This window comes from Thamnophis elegans, chromosome 6 (assembly GCF_009769535.1).
Source record: "Thamnophis elegans isolate rThaEle1 chromosome 6, rThaEle1.pri, whole genome shotgun sequence".
Lineage (NCBI taxonomy): Eukaryota > Metazoa > Chordata > Lepidosauria > Squamata > Colubridae > Thamnophis > Thamnophis elegans.
The window spans coordinates 67,977,923-68,004,415 of NC_045546.1; the positions used below are offsets into that span (position 1 = coordinate 67,977,923).

General features: G+C 38.2%; 1 protein-coding gene across 1 annotated transcript in view; it reads right to left on the reverse strand.

Moving 5' to 3' along the window:
• Positions 1-651: 651 nt before the first annotated feature.
• Positions 652-26,493, reverse strand: part of HDAC3 (histone deacetylase 3) — a 38,279-nt gene continuing 12,437 nt past the window's right edge. The window contains exons 4-15 of the mRNA XM_032219843.1: positions 21,231-21,312; positions 13,107-13,163; positions 12,962-13,017; positions 10,375-10,508; positions 10,138-10,218; positions 9,968-10,041; positions 9,757-9,821; positions 8,541-8,630; positions 8,062-8,120; positions 5,299-5,378; positions 2,012-2,169; positions 652-1,758 (exon numbers count right to left, since the gene is read on the reverse strand). Coding sequence (XP_032075734.1) covers positions 1,689-1,758; positions 2,012-2,169; positions 5,299-5,378; positions 8,062-8,120; positions 8,541-8,630; positions 9,757-9,821; positions 9,968-10,041; positions 10,138-10,218; positions 10,375-10,508; positions 12,962-13,017; positions 13,107-13,163; positions 21,231-21,312 — 1,006 coding nt within the window. The 3' untranslated portion in view covers positions 652-1,688. The remainder of the gene's footprint in view (positions 1,759-2,011; positions 2,170-5,298; positions 5,379-8,061; positions 8,121-8,540; positions 8,631-9,756; positions 9,822-9,967; positions 10,042-10,137; positions 10,219-10,374; positions 10,509-12,961; positions 13,018-13,106; positions 13,164-21,230; positions 21,313-26,493) is intronic.

The following is a 26,493-nucleotide window of genomic DNA, read 5'->3' on the forward strand; positions in this document are numbered from 1 at the left end:
TGATCTGGGGCAATGGCGTGCGTGTCCACTGAGAAGGCTCTGCGTGCCACCTCTGGCACCCATGCCATAGGTTCCTCATCACAGGGTTAGAACATAGTGGCCATGACAGCCACTCCAACACACCAAGAATTTGAGTTGCAAGAGATTCCAACAATGAATCAAAGCCTTTGTTTTTAGGTTGGCATTCATCCCTTATACAGTGCATCTTTTGATGGCATTAGGCTCTGCCTGTTCTAACTTTATAATCTTTATTAGATATTTCTGTGATAATTGTGGCTTTGCTATTTGTTTCTTTTCTGATAACATCTCCTGAAGGATACACATCCATCAGAAAGCTTTAACAAAAATGCATAAAAGAACCTCAAGCAATCAGATTTCTAACATCCGAAAACTTTGACCTAGGGCACCTTAGTCTGCTGTGGAAAGCCTCTCAACCTTCTCACATATGAAACTATGAGAAAAGGAGCTTTCTGTTGCAGGGCTTTCTGAGGGAACCTCCCAAGCTAGTGCCAGGCTGTGCTGTCATGGCAGTGAACAAAGTTTCATAGTCTGTGCAATTTTAGATTCATAATGTATTGTATCTGTAGCTACTAAATACAAACTTTTAAGCTATAGCAGGACGAACTTGGAATGAACAAAAGAGAAGAAAAATAAGAAATATTGTGTTTAATATTTTAAACCCACCGGTAAAATATAAGGGAAGAGCAATTGTCTCTGTTGTTTTAGCTGAAAAGAACTTCTCAAATGTTAGCAACTATCTTCAGCACATGCAGTTTAATTAAAAAGATTTAAACCCACATTAGATGAGGAGGAATTAAGGTTAGGAAATCTCTTTCCATTTCAGTACACTCAAAGAAATACTTCAGATATCAGGAAAATGTTGAATAGGGTAAAAAGGGAGAGTGATATATATTTCTGTGAAAAGTATCCTTATAATTTCTTTCTTTTAGAATTCAAGCATGAATAATATCAAAAATAAAAACATGGGACTTTTAACAGATAGCAAAAGATGGATGCACTGAAGTTAATTTTTGGTCCAGGACTCTTTCCTTTAATAATATTCCTTTACTGAAGCAAAAACAGAAGTATGTCCAATAAGTTATAGACATCTGCTATAAAAGTCATAAAAAACTGCCAAATTAATTTCTCAATGGGCATATTGCCATGCAACACACAGCATCTCCAGGCAGAAAGACTAACAAAAGATAACTTTTAAAAGAATCCACATGATTGGAGTGCTACATGACTTCTCAACTTCTACTATGGTCAAGCAAAACATTATCTGATCTCTGTTTATAATTCCCATTGCTATAGAAGGTTGAAAATTTGTCCATGTAGGTGAGCTTTTTACTGAAAGTTTCTAATTAGGCTCTTCAGGAAAATAAAAGTATGAAAAATGGTTCAAAATATAATGCAAATCCTGTCCTTTTTTGAAGAGCAGCAGCCTTGTGAAAAGTGATGGTCATTGCAGAATGAAAATTGAAGAGGGTCACTTAGCAACAACCTGACCCTCATATGAACGTGAAGTGAGAAATGTTTATCCCCACAAATAATGGCTGAAAATTGGGTTGAGTAGAAACCCCCATTGTCTTCTGTGCTCAATCAATTGTTTCTACTGGAACCTATTGCTTCCTTAGAGTCTTATCATCCATACGATTTCACATAGTGTAAGTTATAGGATCCAGGCCTCATATTTCAACATCACTTTCTTTATCATTATCATGGTCACCATCGTAGAACTCATTGGAAGCTTCTGGCCTGCAAGATATAATAAAGTTACATAGGATAAGAAGATAATGTAGCAAAAATTAAGGATAAATATGGAATCTACTTATTTAAAAAAATGCAATGAGCACATGGCTCTGAAAAGGAGGACTATGGCTATTAAACAGATCATGCCAAGAGTCCCAATCAATACATACTGATTTCTGGAAGGTAACTGCTGGAGTTTCTCTCGAGTATCAGGTTAAAATACATAGTTTTTATTTGAGGGACAAATATAAAAACATGCCTGCTGTAATTATCTTCTGAATTTCTCTCTTCTGGATCAGGTTCATCTGTGCGATCATAGCTCAGAAGATCAGACGGGACATCATGGATCTGGACGCTAGGTGCATGATTCAGCATCTTCAAATTCTCAAATATTGTCTGTCGTATTTGATCTAAGTACTTCACAGACACAAAATGCAGCAAAATCCTATTAAGCAAATCACTTCAGCAAAGATGATCAAATTCCTAACATCATTTTTGCGGCCATCAAACTTAACCCATAATCATAGACCCGCAGTCATAGTGACCGCAACAGTTTTCCAAAATGTTCAGAACACCTCTATTTTCAGAAATGGCCCGTTCCGGTTGCAAATAGCTTTTGTTTTCCCGCCAATAAGAGTGTATGCAGCATCACACTTGCATTAGTTATTTGGTGTTTTCTGTAATGGCGTTTGAATTTGAGTTTTGATCATTTTGACTGCAGATCTTTGTTAATGTATATATTTTTAATAATATCGAGGCCAGGTTTTCCACCAAAAAGAATGCGTTTGGTGATCCAAACTTCAAAGAAACTGTTCTAAAATGGTATGAAGAAGCAGAGGGTGATCTGAGTGAAGTGGAATTGGATTACGATGAAAATTTTGTAATGGATGATGAGGAACCCTCCACTACCACAGATTCTGACATCAGCTCCCGATGAAATTGATGACAGGTACAATCTACATCATGCAATAATTTATATGGCAAGAACAAATTCAAATAGTTTTCTGCACCTTTTGGAAGCAATAGATCTAGAACCGCTAGTTATAATATTGTAGTGCAATTACCTGGACTACGGCCAGGAGCTAGAAATCTCGGAAATTCACCTACTCCTCTAGAGACTTAGGAATTACTATTTTCTAAAGAAATTATTAGCACCATCATTCAGTGGACCAATGCAAAAAACAGAGCAGAAAGATTGAAGTTCAAAGATGGAGAAACAAAGGAAAGAAACTGGAAATGTCGCGGTGAGAACGGCTGGGAAATTATCGCGCTCCAAAGAGCTTTGGAAAAACCCAGACAGCAAACCATCATCGGAAGGTCTTTGGACCAGAACTGTCCTGAAGGGATGGTGAAGAAGGAGAGGCATTTCAGACAACTGCGAGGAGCCAGGCAAGCTCCAGGGAGGGTTGGAAACAAGCTCTCCAATTCGACGGTGGGGGTGGTGGCCATCTTTTAATGACCACCCTGAACCTGGGGCAACCGGACTAAGCTTGGAGCAGGAGCAATGTTTGGACAGAATGCTGGGACCAGGAGATTGGCCAATTCAAGGATAAAGGAGTTTAAATTTGGAGCTTAATTTTTTTTTCAGAGCTTAAAAGTAGCAGTTAATTTGTACTTGGAATACGGAGGGAGGGTAAAAAAAAGCCGGTGACTAAAATACTAAGAGCCCAAGAAGATTTTGGTTAATATAATTGGAATTGGAGAAGTCTACAATAACAAAAATAAAAGATTCAGAGAAGAAAGAGCAAATTTTCTGTGTGGATTTAGAGTTTTTCATTTCTGGCAACTTTGACAAATTATTGATTTGATCATATTGTGGGATCGTAAAAGCCACCTATTGGAAAGAAAGTACAGCAACATTCTGAAACAAAGCCCAGCGGTAAAATTTGACCTTGACCACAGGAAAGATACTGTATATACTCAAGTATAAGCCTAGTTTTTCAGCCCACTTTTTGGGCTGAAAAAAGCCGCCTCGGCTTATACTCGAGTCAGTGAAAAATTTGCCCGAAATGGAGGAGAAAAAGGGGCGGGGCCATGCCGCTGGGTGACACTCGTGAATGGCCCAGTGCCCCTGTGAGTTTCCCCTCCCTCTGTGTCAGTTTGCCGCGCAGCGCGCACCGCACCATCCCCCCTCACCTTCTAATGTAATGCAGGGCTGTCTTACGATTCCCCTTCCTCCCCCTCCTGCCGCTCTGCAACGATGTCCCACCTCCTCCTTGTTATGGCAAGCAGCCACATAGCGATGTCCCACCTCCTCTGGTACAGTGATCCAATGATAGGAATCACTGTGCCGTGTGTCATAGGAGGCGGGACATCGCTCCCGCGGCTGCACGGGACATCATCATCACAGAGGGACATCAGCATCATGAGGTGAGTGAAGTATTTCATTGAATACACCGCTAGTTTACTGTTTTTCTTTGAAATAAATATTCAAAAACATTATTGGTATCTATTTTTATTTTTAAAATTTACCGGTAGCTGCTGCATTTCCCACCCTAGGCTTATACTCGAGTCAATAACTTTTCCAGTTTTTTGTGGTAAAATTAGGTGCCTCGGCTTATATTCGGGTCGGCCTATACTCGAGTATATACGGGTAAGTGGAATACTCTGAGAATTTTTAAGGAGTGTATGGTCCTTCCCTATTGTTTAACTTTGTTTTTCTACGGCTGAGGAAGAAAATAAAAAACTTTTGAAGTGCATTGGACTAATTTGGGACCGGTTATTAAAATTAGAAACAAGAAGAGGGGCTTAATTAATTGTTGTAAAATATAATAGTATTAAAATTTTATTAAATTTGAACATGGAGTGTGGGATGTATGAAGAACTACTTGAAATGTTAAAAGATGCATGTGCAATACTAAAAGGTAATAAAGAACCAGAAAAATCATTGAAACACATAGAACAGGAAATAGGAGAGCCTAAAATTGGAAGTGGAAATATGATGTAAAATGAATTATGTATATGAGAGAATGTTAAAGGGGAAAATCTGGGCAACACTTGGTTTACAAAAAATTTAAAATTTATAACAAAAAATAAAAAACTTTGTTTGGGAAAAAAAGATGGAGAAACAAAAAGGGACTTGCGCGATGTGGAGATCAATACAATTTTTTGTTTATTGCTCTATATATAAATTTTTAGATTCAACCATGAAAACATCGATTGTCTTTTTGCTAATGATGGAATTGGTCGGGAAATTTTTAGATATGTAATGAACTGAAACAGATTTGCTAATTTGTTAATTTGATCAATAAATGAACATTTTAACTATACAAAGTAAATTTAACAACATATCCCACCTATTATTTTCATAGATTAAGAAAATTGTATGAGCTGTCATTATGACCTCATGTTTGTAATAGCTTAGCTATTAGTAGTACGTCTGTAGTTAAGGGTAAAGCATAGTAACAAATTTAATCTACTATTAGGCACAGGCTTTTTTAGTAAACAGAAGAACTAATAATGCTTCTTTAGAAACAACGGAGATATTTTGGAAAGGAGGCAAATAAAAGAAAGGGTCAATTTGTTCATTTAGCAGGAGATACTCACTTGCCTTGAGTTCTGATTTTCAATTCTAGTGCTGACATCAGGGTGCAGAGTAAAGTCTGGAGCAAAGTATTCAAAATATTCTTTATGGATAAAAAATAGAAATGTTTATATATTAAAAAGAGAAATCCATATATAGCACACATCAAAGCACAACAACAGCCAGTTATTCCTTTGAGAAAATACAGTTAATCCTCAAGTTAGCAATAGCAATAGTACTTAGATTTATATACCGCTTCATAGTGCTTTTATAGCCCTCTCCTCTCTAAACGGTTTACAGTCAGCATGTTGCCCCCAATAATCTGGGTCCTCATTTTACCCATCTCGGAAGGAGGCAACCTTGAGCCAGTGAGATTTGAACTGCCGAATTGCAAGTACAGTAAAGGAGGAGTAAGTGGAATTCGGGTCGCTAGCAAAGCAGGCCCAATGCCTGTGGAGACCCGGCAAGGCAGGATAGTGGGGGAAATAGGCAGGGGGCATGTTGCAGCATCTCTGCTGCCGGTGGTAAGGGTGAATGACCACTGTGGTGCATAACTTCACTACCAGGCTATAAATACCGTATTTTTCGGAGTATAAAACACACTTTTCCTCAAAAAAGAGGCTGAAAATCTGGGTGTGTTTTATACATTGAATACAGCATTTTTTTTGCCTCCCAAAGCCCTGCCCCTTCACCAAAATGGCCGTGCATACCCTTATGGAGACTTTCAGAGAGCTCCTGGGGCTGGGGAGGGCAGAAATGAATGAAAAATGGGCTGTTTTTGCCCCCCCAGCCCCCAGCAGCACTCTATAAGCTTCCATAAGGCTATGCATGCAATTTTTTTGAAAAAAAAATGTGTCCGTTTTTTGCTTGTTTTTGCCCCCCCCTGCTCCCAGGAGCACTCTGCAAGCCCCTCCTCCCCAAGGCTATTCATGCCTTTTTATTAAAAAAAATGGGCCTTTTTTGTGAAAAATGGACCGTTTTTGTGAGGTTTGCATAGTGCAAAAACTTTTTTTCCCCCTTTCGGAAAGCTCTTTAAACTGATTGATGAGAATTACATTGATCAAGTGCTGTGCCAGCAGAAACAAGGTCTTAGGTGCTGCAGATTGTCAGTGATTTCCTTCTCCAGCACATGGATAAATACACCTGGAAACATCTACCTACCTACTCTCTCTCTCTCCCCCTACCTACCTACTGTATTTCTCTCTCTCTCCCTCTATCTACCTACTCCCTCTCTCCCTACCTATCTACTGTATTTCTCTCCCCCTCCTCTATCTACCTATGTACCTACCTACCCTCTCTCTACACATTTACTGTATTTCTCTATATATATATATCCCTCTATCTACCAACCTACCTACTCCCTCTCCCTACCTATCTACTGTATTCTCTCTATTTCTCTCTCTATCCCTCTCCCTACCAACCTACCTACCCTCTCTTCCTACCTATCTACTGTATTCTGTCTCTCTCTCTCTATTTCTCTCTATCCCTGTCCCTACCAACCTACCTACTCTCTCTCCCTACCTATCTACTGTATTACCCTCTATCTTTCTATGTCTCTCTCTCTCTATCCTCTACCTATCTACCTACCTACACACACTCTCTCCCCCTACATAGCTACTGTATTTCTCTCTCTCTCTCTATTCCTTTATCTATCTATCTATCTACCTACCTAACTACTCTCTCTCTCTCTCTCTCCCTACCTACCGATTGTATTTATCTCTCTTCTCTCCCTCTCTATCCCTCTATCTATCTACCTACTTTTTTAAAAATTTGCCTCTTCAAAACCTTGGGGCGTCTTATACTCTGGTGCGTCTTATACTCTGAAAAATGTGGTACTTTTTTGCAGGGGGAGGAGTGTCGTAATTTTGAGCTGTCACTAATTGAACTATCTCAAGGATTATCTGTAATACAATCTTAATGTTTTCACTCTTTTGTCTGAGACATGTAATTTATTGTGACCCTTTATATCATAAAGCATAAACGCACAGATTTCTGTCTTGGATATAAGGTTGAGCTAGAAAACCTCCAAGGTCTCTTCCAGCCCTATGATTTTATCTGCTAAAATCTCCTCACAACTGGTTACTCTACAATTAGGAAAAAACCAAAAGAAAATGCAAATTTCCCTGATGCTTTTTATTCTTAATGTCAGTTGCATATCATCTTCATCTAGCATATTAGCATACAGTTTTTCCCCAAACTGGGTACCCATGTTCTTCAATATTGACAAATCATTGCTGATATGTGAGTAAAGAGGCAATTCTTCAGATAATGTGACTATAAGTCACATTAGAAATCTAAAAAATAAAAGCAGCCCCTTTAATACAAGCCCAGAAATTGCTTAGAAGTCAGCAAAAGGCAGTACATTGATGTTAAAACTTCTGTTTTGTTAAAGATTTATTGATGTTCCTAAACTGACTTTAAAGACAACCCTGGCCATGCTATTTCAGTACAATATTCAGACATTCTGCTTAATGAAACAATATTTCATAAACATAATAAACCAATTACTTCTGGGAAATTACACTAAACATAGTATGGAGGAAGAATGTTTTACATTTCTTAATTGCATTATGAAATTGTTCACCTTTGAACTGAGGGCAAATGAGACATTACTATAACTGCATATTATGCATAAAATATAAACGACTGCACAAATGTAGAAAAGTTACTGTGTGTTATATACTAAAATACAATAAAATTTATAGTATAGTATTATTTATATACCTGGCTAAGAAAAGGTTAAACAAATAATTGTTTATATTTTAACACAGAAGAACCTGACTTACCACTATATGGAAGCTCCTCACTAATTGCTTCATCTACAAGCAATGATGTTTCATAAGTCCTGAAAGGAAAGGCAGACCATATCCATCAAGACCATATATCTATGCCACTTACTTACTAATATATTACATTTATTGGCCGCCCATCTTACCATAGGGCCATGATGGTGAACCTATGGCATGTGTGCCACAGGTGGCACGCAGAGCCCTCTCTGCGGGCATGTGGGCAGTCACTCCAGCTCAGCTCCACCATGAATGCGTGCATGCCTCCCGCTGGCCAGCTGGTTTTTGGGCCTCTGCCACTCATGGGGGCATGCACATATGGGAGATGCCGGGACATGCATGGGGGACATGCATGCATGTGTGGTGTGGGAGGCCATCACTGCCATAGGGTAACTCTGGGCAGCTTACAATAACTTATAGCCATGAAAGATGACTATCTCCAGCCTATGCTCTTACAATACTGCTCTTACAATACTCACCAGCATCGGGCCACATTGCGAACTGTATAACCACCGCCTCCTAATACCAGAAGGGGAATGTTGAAACTTTTTACATATTCCACACACTCCCTGGAATCCAAAGTTAGAATATTTATATTGGCATATACTTGGCATACAATACACATAAAAATTGTGTGTGTGTGTGTGTGTGTGTGTGTGTGTAAATCTAGCAATTTATGATAAATGACTGCTGTTAAAATGATTTCAATGTTGTTATCAAACCTATTTTGCTGCAGCTGGGAAATTGCTAAGCCAATAGAGGATTGCCAACATCCCCCCCCACACAAATATTTGAACAAAGGACCTTATTAATTTAGGGAAAATCCACTGGGGACTGCACAGAAGAAAAGGGCAGAGAGCTGAATTAGATCCAAAGACAGAAGGTGGTTGAGAGAGCCATTCTTTTTCTGATGCTTGCTTTTCTGTCTCCAAAGTGGAAGAGTCTCAGCCCTTGCTGGAGTTTGAATCAATTACAGAGGACTTTGAAAGACACCACAGGTCCAGTTTTAATGCAATGAGAAAATTGCAATAATATTTTTGACAGCTAATATTAAAACTGGAGGAATAGATGCAATACAAGAACTATGATCTTTTCATACTCTTTAAGATTGACATATAATGGAATTGCAATAACGTGTTATGACTTATAGAGTGACTTTCTCCTTTAAAATAAGCTCAGCACTGAAAATGAATAACAGCTCTTAAGCAATTATAAAGACAGCAGTTTGCTAAGGGGTATGCATGTGTGCAAAAGAAAGCAAAATGGCAGCTACAGATATTGAAGAGATAGACTTCAAATTTTGCTGCCACCAGCGACATCACTGTGAAGATCCCTGGCAGCATATGACATCAGAGTTAAAAATAGACATAGTTTGTAAATAAACTACTCTTTCTGCTTTATTTGTTAGTGAGGGTTACTGTAGGTGGTCAGCTAAAAACCAAGCAAAGCACATTCAATATAATATAAAACCCCAGCCATTTTGCAACCTGCAGGATAGTTGGCAGCAGCTTTGGTGTTTAATATAAAACACAAAGTGTTTTATAAGAAAAAGAGAGTACAGGAGAATTTGAGAGGTGTCTTATCTTAATGCCTAAAAAAACAACTTCAACAACATTAAAAGAGAAAAAAGCAGAGACGTAGCCTCATTAGCCTAATTTCCTATTTAATTTTTGATGGGTTATAAAATGGACTTACCCATGTCCTCTTATACTGAGGTTAAAGCAGCCCAGGCGATCACAGCCTAAGGAGTCAGCACCACACTTAAAGGGATAAGTGGGAGAGATAAAAATGAGGAATAATGACAATTGAAATTTCCCAGCAAACCTACCCATCATTATTGTAGCTCCTCTTGTAATCTGTGAGTCCCTTCATATGACCACAAGGAACAGCCATCAAAAATTCTCACCTGCAATACTATGCAAGTTGGCTGATAGAATTCCACCACTTGATTAATGACCGGCTGGAAGAGGTGCTTATAACCTTCCAAACAAAAAGAAAAGGAACCACTGCTATGATTTCCCTGCTGAAATATGCACTGAAGATGGATACTACCACAAGGCCCAGTGGAAGACTCACTTTGGTCATCAATGCCATCCCGCAAAGGTACATTTAGACAGTAATAGCGGCCACTCTCAGCTCCAACTTCATACATGTCACCTACATGTCAGTGTAGAATTTAAATAGGAGTACATATTAGAAAACATCATTTTCCAGAAATGTGACACAGAATTTCAATTTTTTTCACACACTTACTAGCTGGCTAATAGAAGTCTGATTCTTAAAGCTGACAAAGAATAGTAAAAGATTTTGTACCTGTACCAGGGAAAAAGTAATTCCCGTATTTGTGAAAAGATACTGTCATGACACGGTCTGTCAAGTAAAAAGCTTCCTGGACACCATCTCCATGATGGATGTCTATATCAATGTAAAGCACACGTGGGTGGTACCTGTCAGAGAAAAAAACCTTTTCTGTGGGAAAAAACGTATCTCCTAACATCGGTAAAACTTAAAGTCTCATGTATGAAAAATCTGTACTTATCACTAGTGTCACAGCAGCATCTCCTCAGAGCTACTGCAATTCTGACAACGCTGATCTAAATTGCCAGCACTTTAAAAAATCATACTAAAGAAAGAAAAATTAGTCCAGGATCACATTCCGATAAATTGCAGACAAAGGTGCTCATTTTCTATTTCAAGATTTTTTTCAATCATGCATCACCTTTATTTTCTCTGTGGTTGTAATACCCTCTTGTCTTTGTCATTGTCCTCTCACAATTGATGAAGAACTTATTAAGTTTGGAGTTATGATGTATAGAGAATTTTTGAAGTTATCCCCAAAGTTAATACATTTCCTCTGAACTCAATGAGCAAACAAAAATATCACTAGTACTTCTGCCAGAATTTAAAACATTAGAAATAAACAACAAAAAGTTAATTAAGACTTTGATTTTAGAAAGTTAAGAATAGATTACGGGTCCAAATAAATTTGAAATAAGATTTTGGAATGCATTATACAGGTAGTTCTTACAGATTTACAACTGTTTAATGACAGTTCAGAATTATGATGGCTACGGAATTAAAATGTTCACTTTCCCGGGTGAAGGATTCTTTATGTAGTCCTCAACGTACAACCACAATTGGGACCATAATCTTCATTATTGAGCGAAGGGGGGGGCCATATGATTGCTTTAGTCAACAATGAGAATCTCAGCACTCTTGGTTATTGTAGTTAAGCAATCTCCCTGGTCATTAAGCAGAGGGAGTGAAAGAGTCGCCTGTTGAGTTAAGCTTCTGTGTGGATGCAGAAGGGAATTCTTCTGTGGATTGCAGGAACTTAGATCTGACCTTTACTTTTGTAGTCTGCTAGAGGAGTTCCCCTATTCTCCATGCTTGGAAGGGGAATTCTTCCATAGAGCTGCAGGAATGGAGCTCAGATTTTCAGGATCCAATTTCCATTTCTGTATCCTGCTGGAAAAATTCCCCTCCACAAGCAACCCTTTTTTCCCTTAAAGGGCTGCCTTGCAGGGCAGGGTGGGAAAATTCAGTTCCACAGGGTTGCCTCCTAGCAAGCGTCCTTTTCATTCTCAAAGAGTTGAGAAGAGCATCTCAGCTTTATGACAGGCAGCAGGCAGTAGCAACAACATGCAAACTTCCTTGCTGGTTTCACGGTTGACTTTCTGGGGAAGCTAGCAGAGAAGATTGTAAATGGTGATCATATGTTTTCATGGCTCTTGGCAACCAGTTTTATGTATGAACAGGTTGCCAAGCACTCTGATCATGATCATGTGAACTTGGATGGTGATGCAATATTTTGTTAATGGCTGGAAGAGCTTTATATGGGCCATAAAACAACCTTTTTTTCCTAAGATATAATTGAAATAAGCAATTTTAAAAATTGAACTCTAGAGGGAACTAAAGTTTTTTAATTAAAGGAGAAGAATACATAAACCTAATTAACAGTTACAGAATTACACAAAACATTGTAACATTAGAAATACTGATGGACACTTTTGAAAAATGGAATCAGAAGTTAATATCAACAATGTCAATAACGATGCTGGTTTTATAGACAGACTGTGTCCAAAGATGTTATGGAAAAAACAGAAAAGAACAAGTTTTATCTGATAAGACAGAGACAGAATTGACACTAAAAGTGGATCTTCTAATTACAGGATAGAATGATATGGAAGGGGAAGTCTCATTAGGCATGTAAAAGAAATCAGTTGATGCTTTAAAAATCAAAAGAGAATTATAATAAGAAGTAAATTGGATTTACAAAAGAGGTCTGTTAAAGTTAGATGAAAATTGTGATTAAAGGATAAAAAAAGAAATGAAAATAAATCAAGTTCTATGACATTACTTGAAAGGACTAAAGATTGAGATTGTTAGAAGTAAAAGGAAGGAATATAAAATTGGTTTATTTCAATAAGTGTCACAGGAACAACTCAGACAACTGAGGAACAACTTTCTGACAACTCTTAATAGATTTGATGATACCAAACTGAAATTATATGCTTTATGGGTTTGTTTAAAGGTAAGAAATGGGTCATCGAACGAAGACAAAATTGGAGGAGGTGAAAAGTTACCATAATTGTTAAAAATTGTTGTAATCAATGTTGGAAGTCACTTCTTTATATATATATTTTTCTTTACTACATTCTTATCTCTTTTGTCTACATTTTTGTCTTTGAACTTTTTTATTCTTACTACTTTTCTTACTTTCTTTTAGTTTATGATGAACTCTGGAGTGAGTTTTCCAATATTTTCTAAATGTTTGGGCATTTTTAATTTTTGGCACTTGGAAGGAGACCTCATTATGTCTATATTTAGAATCCCAGGGGAACATTGTGAGAGAACACTTGTACTGTGGTGAATTATTTATGCAAACAAGAATACCTACTTGAGAAGCTCCAAAATGCCAATCACAATGTCATTCACATAACAAAACCCAGAAGCCTGGAGAATGAAAAATAAAGAAATTACTGTATGTTAGTTAAAAGGAACCATTATGCCTTCCTAATAAATAAAGCAGACTTGATTATTACCTCAAACTTCTTGGCATGATGCAGTCCTCCAGCCCAATTAATTGCAATATCACAAATCTAAGAATAGAAAAGAAATATTAACTTTGAAAAAAGAATGATCACAAAATAAAATATCTAATAAAAGATCACTAAAATCAATACTTTAATTTATTTCACTAGTGTAGTATCCCCCTTTTAATAAACTGCACTAGAAACATTGAATCATAGGCCTGAAAGGGGTCTTGGGGGGGGGAATCATCTAGTCTAACCTCTGCCCAAGGCAAAAAATCTTATACTACACCAGACAAATCAATGTTCAACCTTTTCTTGAAAATATCCAGTGATAGAGCACTCACTACTCTGGCAGGCAAGTTGTTCCACTGAATAATTGTTCTTATAATTTCTTAGTTCTAGGTTGGATGGCTCTGTATCCAAGCTTCCACTGATTGCTTCTTGCCCTATTCTTAGGTGCTTTGGAGAATATCGTATCTCTTTTCTGTGAGTGCGCTTCATGCAATGGTGGGATTCAGCTGGATCGCACTGGTTCAGCAGAACCAATATCTATTTTTTTCTGCGAACTGGTTAGACGTGTTCTGGAAAATCTGTGCTTTCTGGAACATGTCTAGTTTTCATTCAACTTCCTTCTAGGCGGGAGAAAAAAACCCTCCCCAAAAGTCCAAAAGAGGAGCGACAGAAACCTTCAATCATGTCACTCAGACGAAACCTGTCTCAGGTGGCAAGGGCGGGACCTGCAGATAAGGCAGCACTCCAGGGCCAAAGCACCAGAGGGTCCTGGAGGGTGCTGAAGCAAGCAGGAAACACTGGTTGCAGTGCCCATGCCGGCTCCCCCTTCGCAGCCAGAGCTGGAATGCCACCGCGTTTAAGTGCCAGTAGATGCTGGCCTTCCCTCCAGCAGGCCTGGGCAGCTGGTGGAGAGATGGGCCCATTTCAACGCCTGGTGCCTAGATGCCCTCACTTCCCCCAAGCATTTCTTTGCCTACCTGATTTCCAGCTCTGTTGCATTTCTCCATCCCGTTTCTCACCTTCCTGTGCAGGGAAACAAAACTTTGTGAGACTAAAACAAAAAGTTCAATCAATCAATTCTAACTCGTTGCACAAAAAGAAGATCTTGCAAAGTTGGAATAGATTGATCAAACTTTTTTTTTTTTTTTAGTCCCACAAACTTTGGTTTCCCGGGACACAACGGTAAAAAATGGGATGGAGAAATGCAACAGAGCTGGAAATCAGGTAGGCAAAGAAATGCTTGGGGGAAGAGAAGGCATCTGGGCAGTGGTGGGTGGGGCATGTTTCATAGTGCAGAGCTGCGCTGCAGTGGAGAAATGAGAAACAGAGCGACCAGTGTGAGGGAATGCCGCTTTCCCTCTTTCTTCTCCCTGCTCCTCCTCCTCCTTTTGTGCCGGCTGCTCCATTTCCCATTTCTCCATTGCAGTGCAGCACCCAGGATCCAGTTTGATAGCGGGTGGGTGGGGCAGGGGAAATTTAACAACCGGTTTGCCCAGGGTTAGGTTGGCTGTTGCAGAAGGCTCATCCCACATGTGCAGTGGAGCTAGAGGACAGAGATGGGCCACACCTCCCATGATAGCCAACCTGACCCTGGGTGAAGCGATTGTTAAATTATTTGAATCTCAGCACTACCTGACATGTCACCTCTAATCCTCTTTGTTAAAAGAATAACAAGAGTAGGAAGGGACCTTGTAGGTCATCTAGTTCAGCCCCCTCCCCGGTCCAGACAGGAAACCCTATACCATTTCTGACAGATGGCAGTCCAATCTCTTCTTGAAAGCCTCTAGTGATGAAGCTCCCACAACTTCTGAAGGCAAGCTGTTCCATTGGTTGATTGTTCTCTGTCAGAAAATTTTTCCTCATTTCTAGGTTGAATCTCTTCTTGATCAGTTATTAAGCTAGACATACCTAGTTCCCTTAAGCGTTCATCACATACAAGTAATACTTAAGTATGAATGTTCATTTAGAGAATTTTCACAAGAACAAGTTTATTCAGAAAGGGTACTTGTTAGAAATTCAAAACTGCAATCCTGCCATACAAAGAGGCCTCTGTAACCATGTGACTTAGATTCAGTCACTGCTGCAGCAACACCAGCCATTTTTTAACTCTGACTCTTTGAGGTTACAAAATTCATTTCCCTGAAGTCGATAGGGTTTGGTTTTTTTTTTGTCCCTGGTCACATGGCCAAACAATATCCAATGATTTTTGCAGCTGGTGCGGTGCTGAGTTTATTTTTGGGTTTTTTTAGTGCTGTTTGGGCTTGAGAACTAGTACAAAATTTACTTACTTAAAAGCAGAGCAGTTCCCATAGTGCTTACAAAGAGTACAGTACTATAGAATAATAAAAAACATTTTAAAATGAATTGCTTCTATTTTAAAATATTTTTTTATTATTCTATAGTACTGTACTCTTTGTAAGCACTATGGGAACTGCTCTGCTTTTTAAGTACTATACTTTGCAAACTATTGTTTGTAAGTACAGTACTTTGCAAACATATATTTTTTGCATTTGCCTTGAAACTGTGTAGAAATGCTAGCCAGCACCTAAACATTCTATAGTATTGTGTTGCCTTACTTTTATTCTGGAGATTAGTGCATATTACTGTAGTTTGTAGGTTTTGAATTTAAATTGTTTCTAGAAGTTGTGGGTGCTCCATCACTGGAAGTTTTTAAGAAGACACTGAATAGACATTTAGCAGAAATGCTCTTGTGAGTGCAGTGGCTTAGACTAGATGACCTCAAGATCTCTTCCATCTCTGTTACTGTTCCAAGCTGAGATTTCTGTAAATCCCATCCCTCTCTGGGTACCTGGCTGGAGACCTTAAGCTAATTAGTGGCAAGTGGGTTTTTTTAAGCAACAGCAATCGGAGAGTTTTGTAAATTACTGCCCACCCCCCTCTGGGCAGCTGTCTGAAGAAGCTTGAGCTGACTAGCAGCAAATGTATGTTTTTTTTTAAAAGCAACTACAAAAGGAGAGGTCTGCGAGCCTGCTTGGAGGCAATTTATCTCCCTAGCCAAAGGCTGCATCAGAAACAGCTGATAGGTGGCCAGCGGGAAAGCCTCAGTTTGGTTAAGGATGGTAGCAATCAATTAATGAATCAGAGGAAATAGTCCATACTTTGTTCATTTAACGAACCATTTGACTCGATTATTGAATTTGATTTTAAAAAGTCATAAAATTGACTGATTCATTTGATGATTTTTTTTTACTTATGAATCTAATGGGCAGGCTCCGTTAGGTTCTTATCTCGAGGACTACCTGTAGTTTAGTTTCCAGAGCCTATATCATCTTTGTTGCTCTTTGGTGCAGACCTTTGGTAGGGATTCAGAATCTTTTTTGTATTCTGATGACCAGAACTGGAAGCAATATGAGTAGTTCTTGACTTATGACCACAATTGAGCCAAAAAGGTCTGTTGCTAGGCAAGGCAGCTATTTAGTGAATATGCCTCATTTTACAACCTTTTGTCACATCTATTAAGCAATTCACTGCTGTTGTTAAATGAAACATACTGTAGCTAAGCAAATCTGGTTTCTCCGATTGACTTTGTTTGTCAGAAGCCAACTGGGAAGATTACAAATGGTGATCACATGACTCCAAGACAATGCAACTGTCATAAATACATGCCAGTTGCTAAGCACCCAAACTTAGATCCCATGATCGTGGGGATACTGCAACAATTGTAAGTCACATTTTTCAGTTCAGTTGTAACTTAGAACAGTCACTAAATGAATGGTTGTAAATTGAAGACTACCTGTATTCCAAGTATAATATACAGCAATGTACTGATTTCTCAAGGTTTTGATACTATCCCTCAGTTGATGCAGCCTAGGACTGGATTGGCTTTTTTGGCAGTTGTAGCATACCGCTGGCTCATAGTTAAGTGGTGATTCACTAGGACACCTAGATCTTTCTCACAGTTAATGTACTTAAGCCAGCTACTGCCTCTACTATGCCTATGCATTGTTTTTTCCTGTCTAAGTTCAGGACCGTACTTTTCTCACCACTGAACTGTATGTTGCTGGATAGAGAATGCGCAAGTCTATCAAGACCCTTCTGAATCTTGAAGCTACCTTCCAAAGTGTTAATAATTTCTCTCAGCTTGGTGTTCTGAACATTTGATAAGCTCACCTATCCCCACATCTAGATCATTTATGAAGAAGTTGAAGAACACTGTCCCTAAAATAGAAGCTTGTTGTACCCATTGCATGCCTCCCCCCATGTACATGTAGTTTCAAGTCTACTTATTGAGTGTAGTTAGTCAGCCAGTTGTGAATCCATCTGGTGGCAGTACAGTCCATCCCTCATTGTTGTATCTTTCCAATAAGTAGTCTGTTGTCTACTTTGTCAAATGCCTCACTGAAATCTAAGTATACTATCTCCACAGCATTTCCTTGATCCACTAATTGTCAGTCCTGAAGCCATTTTGAAAGGATTTTCAGGGCTAACACAGTAACGCTGGGTAGAGCTGTGGGAACGTGAGGGGGTAGATAGAGATATCTGGGGGATGTGTAGCCAAAATAGCATTCTTTCCCATGGGAGCCAAGGACGCTTTACCAGGTGTTGGAGGGCGTAGACAAAAGCCAGCCGGAGTTGTGACTGTGACTTGATTCGACCATGTGATGGACTTGTGACCTGAAGAGAAGAACTTTGGGTTGTGATTTGGGTAGGGACAACCCTGGGTCCTTCAGAGTTGAGTTTTCACCAGCTGTGCCAATATGACATTCCTAATAAAATTATGCTTTGAGGAAACTCTAGGCCTTAGTGTTTTGATTGCTTTGGGTTTGTTACTTGGAACCCTGACACTAATTTAGTCACTTTATCAAAAAGGCAATAAGGTTTGCTTGGCACAAACTGTTTTTAATAACAAACCCATGTTGGCTTCTAATAATTGTCCCATTTCCAGGTGTTCACAAAGTTGCTGCTTAAATTATCTTTTCCAAGATTTTCCCAAGTATTGATGTCAAGCTGATTGGTCTATAATTTCCTGGTTCCACTTTTTTCTTTTTCTTTTTTGAAAATTGGAACCACACCAGTTTTTTTCCAGTCTTCTGGTTGTTATTCTATGTTCCAGAAGCTTTGAAAAATTTTGATCAGTAGTTCTGAGATTACATCTGCCACTGACTTCACAACCCTGAGATGTAAACCATCTGGTCCTCATGCTTTGAACTCATCTAAAGTGGATAGGTGTTCTCTTACTAATTTTTTTGCTATTTTTACCTGCATTCCTGTTCTGTCTCCCATGGTATTGCTTTTGATAGGCTGGAACATTTTTCTTCCTTTTGCATGAAATAAAGGAATTATGCAGTTCCACTTTCTCTATGCTGCCTTGTCACTATCTTGCAATCTTCCCCATTAATGGACCAATCATTTCCCTGACTTCCTTATTATATCGAAAGAAGTATAGGTGACCCTCTGGTTGCCTCAACAAAGATGGCAGCTAGACACATCAGGAAACTGTCTAATCTTCTTGCTGCAGGGTTTGTCTCCCAGTTATCAGTGTAGTTAAAGTTTCCAAATAGTACAACACTGTGTTTCTATATACCGTATTTTTCGGAGTATAAGACGCAGCAAGGTTTTGAAGTGGAAAATTAAAAAAAAAGTTTTTGCACTCTGCAAACCTCCCAAAAACGGCCTGTTTTTCGTGAAAACGAACCCGTCCCCCCATCTCCCAAAAGGCATGAATAGCCTTTAGGGAGCTTGCAGAGTGCTCCTGGGGGGGTGGCGGATGAGCAAAAAATGACCTGTTTTTCACAAAAACGGGCCTGTTTTTTGTAAAAAAAAAAGAAAAAAAAAGGGGGGGGCATGGATAGCCTTTAGGAAGCTTAGAGAGCTCCTGGGGCTGGGGGGTTTAAAACTGAGCAAAGAATGGGGCGTTTTTCGCTCATTTCTGTCCTTCCCAGCCTCCAGCAGCTCTTTAAAAGTTTCCTACAGCTATTTTGATGAAGGGAGTGGGGTTTCGGGAGGTAAAAAATGCTGTATTCAGTATATAAGACGCACCCAAATTTTCACCCCCTTTTTTGAGGGAAAAGGGTGCGTCTTATACTCTGAAAAATATGGTACTTTCATTAACTGATCAGCAAAAAGTTCATCTATTTTATCTGTTTGGTTGGGCAGATTGTAATATAAACCTACAGCAATATCATTTTTTTTTCATCTAATATTCATCCAAATGCTTCCAGGAAGGCTTTCATCCTTGGTACTATGTATTTTTGTAGATGTATAGTAATTACTTACATATTGTGCAACACTGAGTCTTTCTTTTGAACAATTTATATCCTTCTAGCAGTATGTTCCAATCATGGGTTCCATCCATCAAGTTTCAGTAATAGCAACAATATCGTACCTACCCTTATCTACTGGGATTTCAAGTTTTCCCTGTTTGTTCCCAGTACTTTGAGCATTAGTGTATAGGACCTAAGTCCTTTATGGCTGACCCTGCATTTGCTTCCTATGTCTGCTGTTTTATATGTAATTTTCCTCTCCTTCCTCATTGTCTTATTTGTTGTCTTGGGATTTATGCTTTTGGTCTAGTTTTAAAGATTGGTTACACTTCCCTTCCATTTATACTTTAACGCCCTTCGGATAAGACGAGCCAATTGTTTTCCAAACACATTCTTCCAGGCTTTGTACTCTATCTCCTACTAGAAGTGCTTTTTGTAGGCAATGTACACCATGGTCCAGGAATCCAAAGTTCTGTCAACGGCACCATCCCTTTTAAAATCCTCATTGGATTTGATAGGTATTATAAAAAATAAGATTACCTATGCCCCAAATTGTTTTGCTTTCCTGCCTAGTTGCTTGAAAACGTTAGATATTTTTTCTAGGTTCTTGGTTTTATTATTTATCCCAAACTGAAAAAGTAGAAATGGATAGTATTCAATGGGCTTGATTAGCCTCTCTGACATGCCTTTAATCTTATCTGGTCTACAGATTGCTGATTCTGTTGCTCTGAGAGTGAGTCACTCATCACAAACACCTGTGTTGTTGTTGTTGTTTTTTCCTTTGGGGAAGTCTGAGCTACTGAAACACATGAATGAGACCATCCTCCCAATGTTTGCATATTTTGCTCCAGGGGCAGGTTATGAAATTGTTCAGCTCTAGTGGTTGTGAGGTCAGTCTTTTGGGGTTTTTTTGTCCTGTAAATAACATGCTATCAACTATCTTCCTCTTGGGCTTCATTTTTTCTAGTAATTGCTTCTTCCTTGTTCAAATTGGATACAGACCTCTGCCTTTACTAGGAGTTCCACATGTTCAGGTATGTGTACACATGTATTAAAGTATTATTCTTGTCATCCTTTGCAACAGTGCCAAGCACTGTGTAAGCCTTTGCATAAATTATCAGGATACAATTTAAAAAATATTAAAAAGGATTTAAAAACTATTCTTAAATGTACATTGATTAAAGAAATAATCACAAATATTTTACATACATACATATATGCTGTATATATTTGCTTACATACAATTACATTCTATTCTGCTTTCTTATATCTTATTTCTACAAGTTGGTAGATCTTATAACTGACATCTGTCTGAAAGTGCAAAAGCTTAAAAAAAGCAGTTATTTGAGTCAAGGAAGCAGGTTGGGACAAGAAAGATCTAAATACAAATTAAAGGGCTGGAGAGAGGAACAGAAAATGATCACAATATATTCTGAGGTTCTAAGTAATAGATCAAAACCCAATCAAAATAGCAGGCCACAGAAATCTGATGAGTTTGACAAAAGTTATCAAAAATATTCTCCCAAATTTCCACAATTAATTAAAATGTAACTAGTTCATATCCCTATAATTTCACAAGTACTATCATTCCATCAAAATTAATCTAAAAAGCTGACAAAAATAATTGTTTTATATAATATGGACTTTCTAAAAATGAAACCTTTATGTGCATTGTTCTGAGTACTGAAAGCCATAAATTACAGTTTAAAATGCATTCTTACAAATTATTAATTTAGGCTCATGCATTTATTCAACTTTAGTTACGACCGTACTTCAATAAAATTCAATAAAAAGTTATGAATGCCATTTTACTGCATAGTTGAAAACAGCATTTAGAAGAATGCTCTAGTCAATATCTTAAGGTATGAAACAGTAAAAGGCTGCTTCACCTTTATACCTTATTATTCAGCTGTGTTGCTCCTTGCAAGGAAGCTCCAGTGTATCGAGAACAAAATTCAAATAGTCCTGGAAAAACAGGGCTGAAGGAGAAAAGAATCAGACAATTATATGGAATTAAAGATAACATAGCAGATCCATATTATTTTACTTTCTTGTAATTCTATATTTCAAGTTAAGAAAAATGAATAGGGAAGCCAATTTTGGGGGGTGGTAAGTGATAATGCATAAGATTTCATAGAAATATAGACAACTAATGGCAGAAAAAGACCTAGTGGTCCATCAAGTCTGCCCTTTGAGTTTTTTGTTTTATTATTTATTTGTTTGTTTATTTTAATTATTATTATTTATTTTATTTTTTATTTTGGATAATGGACATGTGTTTATCCCAAACATGTTTCAACTCAGTTGCTGATGACTGATCCACTACCTCTTCTGGAAGTTGGTTCCAAGCTTCCACTACACTTTCTGTCAACTTATAAACTTCTAATATTACTTTTGAACTTCCCTCCTGTCAATTTGAGATTATGCCCCCATGTTCTTGATTTTTGCTTAATATTGAAAATACTGCCTTCTAGAACCTTGTTCGCACCCTTAATATATTTAAAGATTTCAATCTTGTTACCTTTCTTGCAACTTTCCCCTCTTGGCAGGAACCAATAGTTACTAGGAAGGAAAGACTGAAAATAAAGCTTCACACAAAATTCTGGTCATTGATTTTCACAAAAATATTGCAGAGAAGCTCAATGAAAACGAATAAGGCAGTAGATCAGGCATAGTTAAGTTGGTAAGTTAATAGGCAAGTTCCTGGCTAGAATTAAGCTTCTAGTATTTCAAATGTTTAAGTGATTTGGATGTTTTGCATCCAAAATGTACTGCCTGAAGACTCCCTTCAGCCCTGTCACAGCTCAGTAATAGCTGAACTCTGGTGGGAACCCTTTATACCAGCACTTTTCTTAAAGTACCAATATCTACATGAAGTGAAAATTGTTTCACTAGATGAGCAATTAAATTTAAGAGAGACAAGGGTACCTTTCTTCATGTAGGAAACAAAAGTTAAATGCACAGGTATATGATAGTGCAGTCATGGCTAACATTTTTGTTGTCGTGTGTGCCGAAAGCGCGCGCCCACACCTATATGGCAATGCGTGCATGACCTGTTGTGCCCTGCCTCCCTGCACATGCTCATGCGACCCCCCCACAATCGTCCCCGCATGCGTGCACGATCCCCCCACACCCCATTTTGGGCCTAGTAGGCCTCCCTGCAGCCTCCTGGGACCAAACACAGCCCCGGGGGGTGCCACACCCCCCCACACTCTCCCGTTCCCCACGCATGACCCCCACCCCCGCGCATGCCTGCATTGCCCATTCTCCCATGCATGCATGGGCATCTCTCACATGCGCCCAGTCCCCTGCGAATGCAAGAGACCTGGAAATTTTGGCAGAGACCCAGAAATCAGTTGGCTGGCAGGAGGCATGCGTGTATGCACGGTGGAGCTGAGCTGGAGCGACAGCTCATGTGCCTGCAAAGAGGGCTCTGCATGCCAGCTGTGGCACACATGCTATAGGCTCGCCATCACGGTCATAGTGGATATGACTGCACTTTTCAAATACCAGAAATACTAAAGACGATCAGAACCCATTCTCTCTTGTTCCAGGGTATATGGAATAACATATTTGGTTTACAGGAAGGGAAATGCCTGTTAGATTTTTTTAACCCTTTTTAACTGCAAGGACAGTTCTATAGCGGAACCATTTGCACAGGCAAATGCTGGGCTCTGGTTGAAGGGAAATAAATTATTTTGATTTATTCTGATTTTTGCACTGAGTTGGCATTAATAGGTTAAACAGCCTCTTTCAATTCTGATTCTGTGGCTTATGTAGGTAACGCATATAAAAATTAAAAGGTGTTAATATGTAGTTTAAATTATTTCTGTACCAGATTAGAACATTGATTTTGCAGATAAAACTGTTGAAAATGATTTGCATTTTCATGTAACTTAAAAATGAGTAGGAGGAATAACCTACCAAGTGATGAGGATTTACACTTTTCCTATAGAATTTATTTTGAGATTGAGTCAAAACAAATGCTTCATCAAATGAAATCTTAGGCTTGGTCATAAATTTCCCATATTTGCAACATAAATCACTGTTTGACAATAGATCACAAATTCTGAATCCAGCTTTCTTCCTCTGTAAGTATTTGTCTGATTCACTCAATCCTGAACTTTTCCAAATATATGTACTTCACATAATGTCAGGTCTGTCTCAATTTGGACATTTAGGAAAGAAAAACCCTCGACTCCATTTCTTTGAAGTAAAAGGTTTTTTTTGCTAAAGTTAAGTGATGATAGTTAAAGTAAAGCTGAAACTGAGTATTGTCATGCAAAGGTTGCAATTTTCACCTTTTCCTGGCCCTCCCCCCTTCACCAGTCCATCAGTGTCCAATACTATTTGGTTTTGATGTTTTGGGCTTTGAAGTTTGGTGCCTCTCAATGTACTTTCGCATTTTGTTCTCAGACTGTGTGTCCTTGGCAGCCACTTTATTCTGGATTTATACCTGGTTCCTGACAGCTTGTCTCCCCCCAGCCACCTTTTCCTATCTATTCCCATGCTTGACCTTTACTTCCCCAATTGCCTCCCCAATCCTTTGGATTTTATGGCAAGATGCCAGCAAAGCAAAGGAGCTGAAGATGGCAGACCTGACATATAACTTCTTAATTTTATTCAAGAACTAAGAGTATATTAGTTTATCCCTTGATATTTTTTTAAAAGAGAGTAACAATCATTATATTTCAGTTGCTAAGGAAATGGCAGTTTTGTTAAAATATGCATAAAGACACGCAGGATAATCAACATAATTAATTCTGCTACTTATAATCACTGCCTGAGGTTTCAGTTGATGAATCCTTTTTACTTCAGAGACTGAAACTGCTGGACAATTAAGTAATGAATTAGTAGTAAAAAGTAGTAAAACAGAACAAATTAATTCCATTATGGCAAGGTGAACATAGGCAACTACAGGGATTGTAAAACCATTCAAAGAACTAAGGTGACTTGCTGTAATTCATTAACAATGGTCTGTATCCCTTGACGCCACTGAAAAAATAATTGCTTACATATTTGCTCTGTGCAGCCTTCTCTTTGACTTCAAGAAAAAGTTAGTTTTGTTCAAATCTAACATACAAGTGGTACTAGAAGGGGCCCAGCATTACAGTATGGCTCTTAAAGAACGTTGCAAGAGACTTTTTACTCCTATACATACATGGGCATACCAAAATTTAGAGAATACCTGAGTACTTCTGGCAAATATTCATAGCTCTTGAATTAGAATGTTATCACAAACATAGACTTGTTTGAAGAATCAGTGCCTACTTGGAAAACTCTGCTAACTTTTGAGTGACACAGTTAAACCACTCTGTGCTAGTTTCAATTACCTTCATTTAATCCAAGCAGATCCACCCCCATTCCACCTTAGTAGCTGGACAATTATTTCTCTCATTAGATGCCTTTTAGAAACTAGTAATGTAGAATCAATTAAAAGTAGCAGAGTACATGATTAACCAAACAATAACATATCAGCACACAATCAAAGTTCAACCATTTCAATTTGGATGATAATTTAAACCATCTCACAAAACTACCTTTCCTAGCATCATTCATTAGCCAAGTTAAAATCTTTATGGACAGTATCCAGTCACTTACTTTTGATTTTCTAAAGAATCAGAATACATTTTGTGATTGTGCATCAAAATAAATTTGAAGATGAAAAAAAATATTTGAAACATGTATAGGTGCTCAAGTCCTACTTTAAACATTTCAGTTCCTATGATGGTGCAAGTGGCCACCATATGAGATCAATAAGGATGCAGCTTTTTAAAAATTGTCAACAGGTACAATGGGAAGGTTCCTTGTCAAATCTGAACTACTACACGACGTTAATTTATTGTACCAGCATTTCTACTGGTAAACATTGACAATATAAACACAAACCAAATCATTCTGAAATTTAGATAACCCATGTATTACATACACAGAAAATTATAATTATTAGCATTTGAAAATATATATTTCTAGTTCATCCCATAATCCAAGAATGCAAGCATGCCATTCCAGTGATACTTAAATACTTTTCTCAATTTCTAAAACGTTCTGATGTTTCCCACAACAGTATGCTTTTATGCAGTATGCAGTCTACTCATCTGCAATAAACTGATGAAATGGTTAAACTTCAATAGTGCTGTTAGCACTCAGTGAGATGAAAAAATCAGTATTTGAAAATGAGTAAACAACTCATAGCAGTGGACTTATATACCGCTTCTTACCGATAACTCATTATCCTTGTGTTCTATCCTTTTCTAAGAGAAACATTATTCACATATAGATGATAATTTATTTTCAACCTTCCTAGCTTCCATGTTTTCTGCAGAAATCAAACATTAAATTTGATTAAAACATGAATCTACATTGTTTAGTCAAGATTTTTGTCAGTGGACTATCTTGATGGATTTTTCATTTATGGGCTAAAGATATCTCACATAGACCACAGAACGGTTTCTTTTAAATTAGAAAGACATCTTGAATTATACTTGTAGTTACTAGGTGAAACCTTTGGAACTTGCAGTTGCAAGTACATTAGAAACATGTCTTGGTTGGGGAATGAGATAATTCTGGCTAGATCTACTTTCTGCAAGAAGTGTACCACAACACCTAAAATGATTGCCTGTTGCACCCATCTGATAAAAAAATATATCAGATCAATAGTCTCTCTACATACCTATTTTGCTTCTTAAACTTTTTTAAAAATATCAGTTCATTAACTCTTTATTTTACTTATTAATTTTATGTCCTACTTATTTCCATATTAAACTTTATTTTGTGAGACTAAGCTAAAGCTGTCAGTATGAAGATGAAGTATGCACATATGTGGGTGGACAAAAGTCAGGAAATATTTTGTCTAAAATATCCCTTGGGGAAGGTATTGTGTTAACCCCCAAATAAGACCTGGTTGTATATTTTGGGGGGCTCCAAAATAAGTATTAGGGCTTATTTTTGGGAAAACATGGTACTGGAGATGATGAGGAACTGTCCCCACCCTGGCAAAGTGCCCCATCCTCCGTTGCTCATACGCATAGTTGGTGGTGAGCATGCGGGGACTGACAATATCTAGCAACAGCTGCAGCCCACCGTCCCCTTAGCTGGTGTGTAAGGTAAATCAGAGTGCTGCATCCTCTAAGAGTAGGGTGGGAATGGAGATTTTTCAA